Source organism: Mobula hypostoma, chromosome 2, assembly GCF_963921235.1.
Source record: "Mobula hypostoma chromosome 2, sMobHyp1.1, whole genome shotgun sequence".
Classification (NCBI taxonomy): Eukaryota; Metazoa; Chordata; class Chondrichthyes; order Myliobatiformes; family Myliobatidae; genus Mobula; species Mobula hypostoma.
The window spans coordinates 78585771-78597799 of NC_086098.1; the positions used below are offsets into that span (position 1 = coordinate 78585771).

Here is a 12029-nt window from a genome sequence, read left to right on the forward strand (position 1 = left end):
CTTCCTAAGAATTTCTTACCAGGGAAATACTAGCAGAATGTTGATACAGTTTTTATGTGACTTGATTCTCACGATAAATGGACTACACATATGTAGACCAAATGCTCTAATACGAGGGTGATTGCTAAGTTTGTGGCCTAAGTTAGGAGTCAATCTTTGAAAACCTAGCACATTTATTTTTCAACATAGTCCCATCCTACATTTACACACTTAGTCCAGCGGTTGTGGAGCATATGAATCTTGGACCTCCAGAAGGTGTCCACAGCAGAGGTGATTGATAAGTTTGTGGCCTAAGGTATAGAAGGAGATGAGTTATACAGCTCTCGTTACATGACATGCCGGTCAACTCTGAGTGATTATGCAGGAAGTTTGAAGTTAATAACTCATCAGTTAATAACTCAGGTGATTGATATGGGTTAGTAATTTCAAACTTTCTGCATAATCAAAGAGTTGAACTGCACGTGCATGTAACGAGAGCTGTATAACTCATCTCCTTCTACCATAGGCCACTAACTTATCAATCACCCCTGCTGTGGACACTTTCTGGAGGTCCAAGATCCGTATGCTCCATAACCGCTGGACTAAGTGTGTAAATGTAGGAGGGGACTATGCTGAAAAATAAATGTGCTAGGTTTTCAAAAATTGACTCCTTCTACCTTAGGACACAAACTTAACAATCACCCCTCATTTTGCTGTAAAGACATTGTGAGGCCAATCTTTAATGGAAGTAACCCTATAAATTAGTTCCAGTGCCAACTAAAAGCTACTGAAGGAGGGTTTGGATATGGAAAGAGGAGGCAGCGATGGACAGTGGTGGAGGGCATGGGTGTAAATGTGCTGTTGTCATTTAGTGGCAGGATAAAAGGTTTGTGGTTAGACTTTTCCATGTGGCAAAATTTTAATCACTCGAGCCCTTAGAGGAAGGAAATCTTCCCCAATACAAAGAAAGTGCAATTTTCTTTTCGCCAGTAACATCAGGAGGCATCCAGGGTAGAACTGCAGTCTTCCCAAGAAAGGGAATGCTTTGTGCTTAAAAGATATAGAAAGCAATGCAAATATTTTTAATCTTCCATTTTTTAAAAATAGATTACTCAACAAGTTTGTTTTTCAAGGATACTTCAAACTTTACAATAAATTCTCCCTTTAAGAAAATGCCTAATTGCCAGACAAATTTCAATAACTCCCACATGTAGTGCATTCCAAATCAGAGTTGTCAGAGTATCTTTCATATGCAAATATATCTGCACGTGTCTTATTACCCTGTCCTTTAACATAATACTTAACGCACCTTAATAAACAAACCCTGAAACTTGTTATATACATTGCACAATATATACAGAAGTACAAAAAGATTTTTTAAAAAAGCATTAAATTATTAACCAGTAAATATTCAAAAAAAGCTCTTGCAAAAATATTTTCCCAAGGGTAGGAAAAACATGAATTATAATGGAAATAAACTAACTATTCCAAAATGCAACTGTTTGAATTTTAACTTTAAATGTGGCAAGTTTCCCACTCATAAAATTAATATTCAGTAGATATCATGAAAAAAGTAGTATTCCTGACGCATCAAAAGGATATATAGATCTATTTTCATCTATGTCCTCCATATTTGGACGACCAGTCAATTCGTCCATGGATTGGATGCACGTGTGGCATTAACCCACTGATGCTTTTGCTTGAAGGATTATATGGCTGATATCCCAGTTCCGATCGGCTGGATTTCCAAGATGCATAATCTGCAAAGAAGAACATGCTTTCATTAATTTGCCATTAACCTTCTTATAAAAAGGATATCCCTTGTAACTGGCTCTTCTTCTTAACCAAACCAGTTGCCTTTGATCCACAACGCTGAAATGATTCTACAACCTACAGATTCACTTTACAACTCATGTTTTTAGTACTTCATCTTATTTGCACAATTTATGTTCTTTTGCACATTGGTTAGAGTCATAAAGTTATAGAGCACAAGACATACAGTACTGTGCAAAAGTCTTAGGCACATGTTAAAAACTATGTAAAGTGAAGATGCTTTCAAAAATAATGAAATGAAGTTTCTAAATATCAGAAAAATACTAGAAAGAGCAGTAAACGGTAAAATACTAAATCAAATCTATATTTGCTGTTATTACCCTTTGCCTTTAGAACAGCATCAATTCTCTTAGGTACATTGTCATGCAGTTTTATAAGAAAATCAGTCGGTAGATTGTTTCAAATATCTTGAGAGAACTTGCCACAGTTCTTCTGCAGACTTTGACTGTCTTGCTTGCCTCTGTTTCCACATAATCCCAGACAGCCTCGATGATGTTGAAAGCATGCCATCTCAGACAATGTCTCCCATCCACTACATAATGGACTGGGTGGGCACAGGAGTACATTCAGCCAGAGACTCATTCCACCGAGATGCAACACTGAGCGTCATAGGAAGTCATTCCTGCCTGTGGCCATCAAACTTTACAACTCCTCCCTTGGAGGGTCAGACACCCTGAGCCAATAGGCTGGTCCTGGACTTATTTCCTGGCATAATTTACATATTACTATTTAATTATTTATGGTTTTATTACCATTTACAAACATTTGTAATTATTTATGGTGCAACTGTAACAAAAACCAAGTTCCCTCTGGATCAATAAAGTATGACTGACTATGACTATCAGAGCTCTGTGGAGGCCATACTATTTATTGCAGCACTCCCTGCTCTTCTTTTTACTGAAGATTACCTTGGCCCTGTGCGTTTGGGGTCATTGTTCTGCTGAAAAATGAACTTGGGACCAATCAGACCCCTTTGAAAAATGAACTTGGGACCAATCAGACCCCTTCCTGATGGTATTGCATCATGTATAACAATCTGCTTGTACTTCTCAGCATTAAGGATTCCATTAATTCTGACCAGATCACCAACTCTATTTTCAAAAACGCAGCTCCAGCCTGTAAGGAACCACCGTGTGCTTTACTCTTGGCTGCAGACACTCATCGATGCAGCACTCTCCAGCTCTTCTATGGACAAACTGCCTCCTCGAGTCAAAAATATCAGTTTTTGACTCATCAGTCCAGAGCACTTGCTGCCACTGTTCAATACTTCAGTCCCTGTGTTTTTATGCACAAGTGATTCTCTTGGTTGTTTCCACTTTGGAGGAATGGTTTTTTAGCAGCAACTCTTTCCTAAGGCCTATTTTGACAAGACTCTTCTGGACTATAGAGGGGTATACTTGGATTGCAGTGGTTTCTGAGAGTTCGGAGCTGATAGCAGTGCTGTACTTCTGATTTAGAAGGGAGGGAAATTTGTTGTATCTCTTGCCTGTTGCACCCGGTTTCCATGGCCAACCACTGCTTTTCTAGTCCTCAACCTTGTCTGTTTCTTTGTGCTTCTTCAGAAAAGCTTGTTCAGCACGCTTTGAAACCCCTGTCTGTCACAAAATTTCTGCTTGGGAGAGACCTTGCTGATGCACGATAACCACTCTAGCTATGGCATCAGAATTGATGATTTGAAGGTTAAGCTACCACATCTGCCCTCACCTTTTACTTTGGCCGTCCTTCACCCAGTTTGATTCCTTCTAGATCAGTTTCTGTTTCAGTTAATCAGTTTAGTTCAATCAACTCAGTATGTCATTGATCATTATCATCCTGTTTGTTTTCTTTGTTTAATCATGCACTGGGCTATATACAGCAGAATCAGAATCAGGTTTATCACCGGCATGTGTCGTGAAATTTGGTAACTTAGCAGCAGCAGGTCAGTGCAATACATAATATAGAAGAGAAAATAATAATAATAATAGTAATAATAATAAATCAATTACAGTATACTTATATTGAATAGATGAAAAATCATGCAAAAAAAAAATTATATTTTAAAAGTGGGTAGTGTTCACGGGTTCAATGTCCATTTAGGAATCGGATGGCAGAGGGGAAGAAGCTGTTCCTGAATCGTTGAGTGTGTGCCATCAGGCTTCTGTACCTCCTACCTGATGGTAACAGTGAGAAAAGGACATGCCCTGGGTGCTGGAGGTCTTTAATAATGAACGCTGCCTTTCTGAGACACTGCTCCTTGAAGATGTCCCGGGTACTTTGTAGGCTTGTACCCAAGGTAGAGCCGACTAAACTTACAACCCTCTGTAGCTTCTTTCAGTCCTATGCAGTAGCGCCCCCCCCCATACCACAGTGTGATGCATCCTACAAAGTAATCAAGTTTTTACTTGAAAAATGGTCTATTACTTAATATGTCTTTCTTTAACAAAATACCAAAAAAATCTCTAACAATTAATTTTAGGAAAATAAAAGTTTGGAAATCTAAAACTTGCTCTTTTCTACTGACACACTAATGCAGAAAACAAAAAATAAACATCCAATGCAAAATTTATATTAAAAAAAAACCTAGGGTGCCCAAGACTTTTGCATAGTATTGTAGGAGCAGATTTACTCCATTCAGCCCATCAAGTCTGCTCCACCATTCCATCATGGCTGATTTATTATCCCTCTCAACACCATTCTCCTGCCTTCTCCTCATAACCTTTGCTGCCCTTACTAATCAAGAACAAATCAACCTTCTTTTTAAATTAACCCAATGACTGCAGCCAGCTGTGGCAATGAACTGCACAGACTCACCACCCTCTGGCTAAAGAAATTCCTCATTTCAGTTCAAAAGGGATATCCCTGTATTTGAGGTTGTGCCCTCTGGTCCTAAACTCTCCGTCTATAGGAAACATCCTCTCCACGTCCACTCTTTCTAGGCCTTTCAATATTCAATAGCTTTCAATGATATTCCCTCCCATTCTTCTGAACTCCAGCGAGTACAGACCCCGAGCCATCAAACACTTATTGTATATTAACCCTTTCATTCCAGAGATTATTCTCATGAACCTCCTCTGGATCCTATTCCAATGCCAGCACATTCTTTCTTAGATGTGGGGCCCAAATTGCTCATAATACTCCAAATGCAGCCTTATCAAATCTCAGTTAATCTTTCCAAAGATGCTGCCTGATTTGTTGTGTGTTTCCAGTACTCTTTTGTTTCAGATGTCAAACATCTTACAGATCCTGCTGTTTTTTGTTTACTTTCCAACAGCTTTTATAATTAAAAAGCTCCAAAAGCACTGCATCAGCCGAACAAAATTACTCTCCATCCTGTCACAACCAGTTCCTCTGTTCATCCCAATCTCTTCCTTACAACAATTTTGTCCCACTTTTACAGATTGGAGGTACTGAGACTGATCTGATAGCATCAATTTCTTCTCCTGCTGCCTGGCCTGTTAAGTAGTTCCAGAAGTTAGCCTTTTTTTTGAAAAGAAGATGTATTGAGTTTGATTGAGATGTACTGAAGACAAGCAACTGGGTGAACTGTGCGAAGAGTCACCAATGGGTTTTGATGGCTCTAGGTCTGTACTCACTGAAGTTTCGAAGAATGATGGCGGGGATCTGATTGAAACCTATCAATTATTGAAAGGCCCAGATACAGTGGACGTGAAGAGAATGTTTCCCTTAGTGGGGGAGTTTAGGACAAGAGGGCTCATCGTCAGAATACAAGGATCTCCCTTTGGAAAAGATGAGGAGGAATTTCTTTTGAGGATAATGAATTTGTGGAATTCATTGCCACAGACAGCTGTGGAGACCAAATCACTGGGTATATTAAAAGCGAAGATTCTTAATTGGTAAGGGTGTTAAAGGATATGGACAGAAAGCAGGAGAATGGGGTTCAGATGGATAATAAATCAGCAGGATGGAATGGTGGAGCAGACTTGGTGGACTGAATGGCCTAGTTCTGCTCCAATGTATTATGGGCTGCCTAAACCCCATGGAATCACTTCCTTTAACAGCAGAGGCTGAGGGTTAGAAACATTCAAAGATTAACTGAAAGATCACATGGTCTACAGATTCACGATACTCACTGGAGTCGGTTTCCACAACTGGTGCTAGCTGCACTCTTTGGCCAGCAGATCCAACTTCTTTCTTACGAAACGTCGACGTGTATCCTCCAGCGGCTTCAGTGCCAGAGGCATAAACTGGAAAAGAAAATAAGGTAGTATCTGCTTTTGTCAGAAAAAATTTAAATTACTTTTCAAAATCATGCATTCAGTTTCAATGTCTGGTTATGTTGCAGATCTTAACAAGTTGTGAGGGGTGGCGGTGGAAAGAGACTTACTGTTTGATGTAATTTTGAAGCTACATAATCTAGTTATCAGCAGCCTTATTATCTGCTCTATCAAAACCTCCATCATAAAATCATCTCAGCTCACTCCGTAACCATCTCTATTCCAAGGAGCACGATCCATACTCTTCCCAACCTTGAAAGTCCAAAACCCTGGGAACATTCAGGAAGGTCAGCACACACAAAATGCGGGAGAAACTCAGTAGGCTAGGTAGCATCTATGGAAACAAAGTACAGTCGACGTTCCCAGCAGAAACCCTTCGGCAGGACTCTTCAAAGGGTTTTGGCCTGAAACGTCAACTGTACTTTTTTCCATAGATGCTGCCTGGCTTGCCGAGTTCCTCTAGCATTTTGCGTGTGTTGCTTGGATTTCCAGCACCCGCAGATTTTCTCCTGTTTGACATTCAGGAAGATCGCCAGTCTCCCTTCTAAAGCCTTCACTTCCTCTGTAAAACAACTGTAGCCAAACTAGAAATTTATCAAGCTCCAGTATGACCTCTATTTAACATGCTCTTCTTTCAGTTAAAATGTAATTTATGTTTTTTAAAAAAAAAGGCATTTTATCTTGTTCTGCCTTTTCAGAGAGAAAACTTTAATAAAGATTTATGTACACAGATACCAAGGTTAACTCCACCATTAAATACATTGCCTTTCCATATTGTAAAAGGATTAGCTTTATTTCAGGAACAGTTATTACTCCTCAACCAAGAGGCTCCCCTAACTCTGAACTGATTCCAAAACCTATTGAAGTTCAAAGTATATTCATTATCAAAATATACTATATACAACCTTGAGATCCACCTCAAAACAAAGAAACCCAGTAGAAGCCATTAAGAAAGATTGTCAAGCATCCAATGTGCTCACTTTCAAGGATTCTGCAACTTATGTTCTCAATATTGTTTATTTATTTATTTATTTATTGTTACCACTTTGCTTTTCTATTTGTATTTGCACAATGTGCAAGTAACTGAGCGTGGTCATGTGTGATATACTTTTCTTCAGCTGTCCATCATTTTCGATGTTGACTGTGCTGAGAGTTTAGCCTCTGTAGGCACGTTTATGGGCCACAAGACCAGCACTGGATTGGCACTGTCTCCCACATCGGTTGCATTTGTGATTTGACTGGTCTGCGTCCATGACCTGCTTCATATTTCTTCTGCCTTTTCTCCTCGATAGCTAGGACTGACTTCTTGACAACGCAGTGCCAACTTCTTCTGTCCAAAGCATCTTTCTCCCAGGTGTTGACGTTCATGTCAGTGTTCCTCATGTGGCACTTGAGCACATCTTTGTAGTGCAGGTTCCGACCACCATGCTTCCTCTTTCCTTCATGTAGCTCACCATAGAAAACAGCTTTGGTTAAACGATCATCGCTCATTCTTGTGACATGACCAGTCCAACACAGCTGAGAAGCTGTAATGAGCGATTCTACACTGACTGTCCCAGCACGTTTGAGCATCTCCACACCTGGTACCCTCTCTTGCCACTTGATGTATAGTATTTGGCATAAATTCCTGTGTTACGTCTCGGTCAATTTCTTGATGTGCTTCCGATACAATGTCATCTTTTCAGTTGAATAAAGCAGAGATGGTAAAACAGCTGTGTTATACACTTTGACCTTGGTTGCCATTTTAATGTTGTGGTGAGACCAAAGTCACTTCTGCAAAGCACCAAAGACTATATATACAGTGATATACAGTGCCTATAAGTAGTATTCACTCCTCCCTTGGATGTTTTCATGTTTTATTGTTTTACCACATTGAATCACAGTAGATTTAATTTGGCTCTTTTGACACTGATCAACAGAAAAAGATTTGTAGAATTCTTTTCACTAAAAGTCTCTTTCGTTAAGAAGAATTCTACAAATTCACCTGAATTTGTTACAATTATTAAACACAAAATAATTGATTGCACGATTACTCTCCCCCAAGTCAGTATTTAGTAGATGCACCATTGGCGGCAAATACAACCTTGGATCTCTGTGGATACATCTGTAGAAGCTTTGTACATCTGAACATTACAATTTTTCCCCATTCTTCTTTACATAACTTCTCAAGCTCTGCCAGATTGCATGGGAATCATGAGTGAACACCCCTTTTCAATTCCAGCTACAAATTCTCAATTGGATTGAGGTCTGTACTCTGACTTGGCCACTCCAAGACTTGAACTTTGTTATTTTAAAGCCATTCCTGAACAGCTTTGGCTTTATGCTTGGGGGTCATTGTCTTGCTGGAAAACTAATCTTCTCCCAAGTTGCAGTTCTCTTGCAGACTGCATCAGGTTTTCCTCCAGGATTTCCCTGCATTTTGCTGCATTCATCTTACCCTCTACCTTCACAAGGCTTCCAGTGCTTGCTGCAGTGGAGCATCCCCACAGCATGATACAACCACCACCTGCTTCACAGTAGGGATAATGTGTTTTTGATGATGTGCGGTGTTGGTTTACACCAAACATAGTGCTTAAATTGATGGCCAAAAAGCTCAATTTTGTTTTCAAATCAGAGAACCTTCTTCCAGCTGACTTTAGAGTCTTCCAGATGCCTTCTGGCAAACTCACGAGAGATTTTTTTCCTCCCCCCAACAATGGCTTTCTCTTTGCCACTCTCCAATAAAACTATGAGTGGTGAAGCCCCTAGGCAACAGTTGTTGTATGCAGTCTCTCCCATCTCAGCCACTGAAACTTGTAACTCCTCCAGAGATGTCATAGGTCTCCTGGTGGCCTCCCTCACTAGTCCCCTTCTTGCATGGTCACTCAGTGTTTGAGGATGGCCTGCTCCAAGCAGATTTACAGCTGTGCCATATTCTTTCCACTTCTTGATGATTGACTTAACTGTACTTCAATGGATATTCAGTGACTTGGAAGTTTTCTTGTAGACATCTCCTGACTTGCGCTTTGCAATAAACTTTTCACAGAGGTGCTTGGAGTGTTTTTACCAGAATACTGACTCACCAAGTTGGACCTTCCAGATACAGGTATATTTTTACTACAATCAATTGAAACAACTTGACAGCAGACAGGTCTCCAAAAACACATCTCCATTTATAACGTTTGTAATTAATTATGTGACTTCAAAATCCAATTGGCTGCACCAGTGATGATTTGATGTGTCATATTAAGGGTGGTGAATACTTATACAATCAATTATTTTGTGTTTTATATTTGTAATTAATTTAGAGCACATTGTAGAGATCTCTTTTCACTTTGACACGAACGAGTCTTTTTCTGTTGATCAATGTCAAAAAAAGTCAAATTAAATCCACTACGATTCAATGTTGTAAAACAATAAAACATGAAAACTTCTTGGGGGAGGGAGGAGATGCAGAACAAGATACACATTAAAAATATATACAAAATCTGTATATAAGCTAATCATATACATTGGATTTTGGTTAATTGGGCCATCAATTAATCGGGGCAGCCACTTACTTGGGACAACTCTTGATGAACAAAAATCAGAATACAGAAAATAGCTGGGATTCCATTTGTTTATTTGGAACAATCTGCCGCTTAATTGCTGCAAGAGACTGTTGCCAAACAATTTCTAACTAGTGTCAGACATGTGCTCTTGTGTGGCTATTGGAGACTACACCATGCTTGGATCGAACAGTTTTTAAAATAGCATCACTTGTGTGTGTTCGTGTTCAAACAGCAATGATTTTTGTCACTGATAGTTGGCAAGAAATAAGCAGTAAGACAATTCAGAACTGTTTCGCCTACTTCAGTTTCAAGCATTTAGGCTTAGAGATGCCAGAAACAGCTGGGAGTGAAAATAAGACAATTTCACTACTTCAGCAACTTAGGAGGGGACTCTGCCTACTGCCCAATGGAGTGACACGCATTTTGTGTGGCTGTGATTAATTCCTTTTCCCCAGTTTAAACATTGAATTTTTAACTTTTATTTGTCAGATCTTAGAGGGGAATAGTTGTTATTATGTCACAAGCTTTAAAAAGTGAATCCAGCAATGGAAAGGGGAAAACTTCAAAGGAAAATCAGAGGATATGCCTGTTTGGGCTGAGCGTTTAGAACATTCACTGATGGCTCTCGACAGGAAAATAGACAACAACATGGTAAAACTTGATGCTACCTCTTCTGAGATTAAGTCATTACAGCAGAGTTTTCAATTTGTGCAGGAAAATATTATTTCCTTGAATTCTGATCTTAAAGAGACAAAGTGTCAGATAACGGATATTTCAGCCCGCTTAGAAAAGTCTCAACATAAGATTATCGATTTGGAAGCAAGATCTGGTCGGAATAATATTCAAATTGTTGGACTGAACGAAGGACCTGAGAGTGGGGATTTATTGGACTATTTTGCTAACTTGTTTCGATCTCTGTTTCCAGATATTTTACCTCAACCCCCCAATATTGAAAGAGCGCATAGAATTTTCACTTCAAAATCTCAGGCTTTGGTCTGCTTTCCTTGTTTCAAAGTTAAAGACCAAATCATGAAATATGCAAGGAAACACAGAGGTTTTAAATTCAAGATTTCTGAGATTCGTTTTTATGAAGATGATCCACGGGAAGTTATGGACCTGCGGTCTAAATTCGCTCCAACCATGAAGATAGCCTATGATAAGGGAGTATTCCCATCACTTCGCTATTCAGCCCGATTAAAATTATTTCCCAAAAATTCGACTCCACGTGTTTTTCTGGACCCCAACGCGGCACTGGAGTATGTTAATTCTATTTCAGTTGCCGCCGAGGTTTGAATGGTTTTAGGTCTGCTGAATAATTGTTATTTTGGAAAGAAAACAAGCTTTAAAGATGTCTGATTTGTTTAAGATGTCTGATTTGTTTAAGATGTCCTTTGATCGATGGACCATTTAAAGAAGATGTGAACTTCTTGATGTGACTGATGAATGACTTTTCCGAAATCTGTTTGGTTTACTGAGCGAATTAACACAGTGGACAGATTGTTAACCGGTTTGATTACTTGTTTCTATCCTCCATTTTTTTCATTAATTAAGTGATAGTTTTCATAGTTCATAAGGACTTTTTCTTATATATACATAGTTGGGAGTGCTTAGTAGCTAGATACTTAAGTTTTTTTTCTAAAAACAGTTTTTCATTGGGCGTGTAAGTTAAATGGAAAATGGCGCTGATTTTTCTACATTAGAGATTACATAGGCATTCTTCTCTTTGTTTAATTTTATTGTTTTGGCGTTTTTGGAGATTGCTTCCGCATTCCCCAACTTATTTTTAAGGATCAAGTATAAATATTTTTTTTTCTCTGTAGGCCTTTCCTATTTTAGGGCTGTGTGTTTCTTTTTGTAACTAGGGGGAGGAATTAAGGAAAGCTTTTAAAATCACCATTATAAAATGGGCAGCTCGCGGAGTCTGCCCCTTTTTTTTACTTCTATGGGGACGCATTTCGGCTTTTTTTTTGCCAAATTTCGGGCTTTGCAGGCTGGAGGGAGGACTGGGGTTAGTTTTGAGTTATAAGATTAATTGTGGAATTAATTTGTTTTCTTTATTGTATTTTTTCCCATTATGGAGTTCCGGAGCATGCGTGTTTTGTATACGGTTATACTTATCACCGCCAGTTTTGATAGGCCCGTGCTGGTATGCCTGTATTTATGTGTTAAAGAAAATAAAATTTTTTTATGGTAGCTAAACAGATAAATGTTATAAGTTGGAACGTACGTGGTTGGAATCATCCTATTAAGCGGAAGAAGACTTTTAAAATCATTAATCAATTCCAACCCGATATAATTTTTGTTCCAAGAAACGCATATCAAAACAGGCGACCAAAATAGATTTTTTAAAATGTGGAAGGGCCTTCAATTTCACACTACTTGTCAAAATAAAACAAAGGGAGTATCTATTTTTATTAAATCTATTATTTTATTTATCCAAGAAGACATTGTGTCAGATATTAATGGTAGGTTT

At 38.8% G+C, this 12029-nt stretch overlaps 1 protein-coding gene across 5 annotated transcripts in view; it reads right to left on the reverse strand.

The window, feature by feature from the left end:
- Window positions 1–582: 582 nt before the first annotated feature.
- Window positions 583–12029, reverse strand: part of LOC134341181 (serine/threonine-protein kinase ICK-like) — a 93182-nt gene continuing 81735 nt past the window's right edge. For all 5 annotated transcript variants that reach the window (XM_063039006.1, XM_063039015.1, XM_063038994.1 and 2 more), the window contains 2 exons: window positions 5883–5996; window positions 583–1739 (listed from right to left, as the gene is read on the reverse strand). In XM_063039006.1, the coding sequence (XP_062895076.1) occupies window positions 1594–1739; window positions 5883–5996 (260 nt within the window). In that variant the 3' untranslated portion in view covers window positions 583–1593. The remainder of the gene's footprint in view (window positions 1740–5882; window positions 5997–12029) is intronic.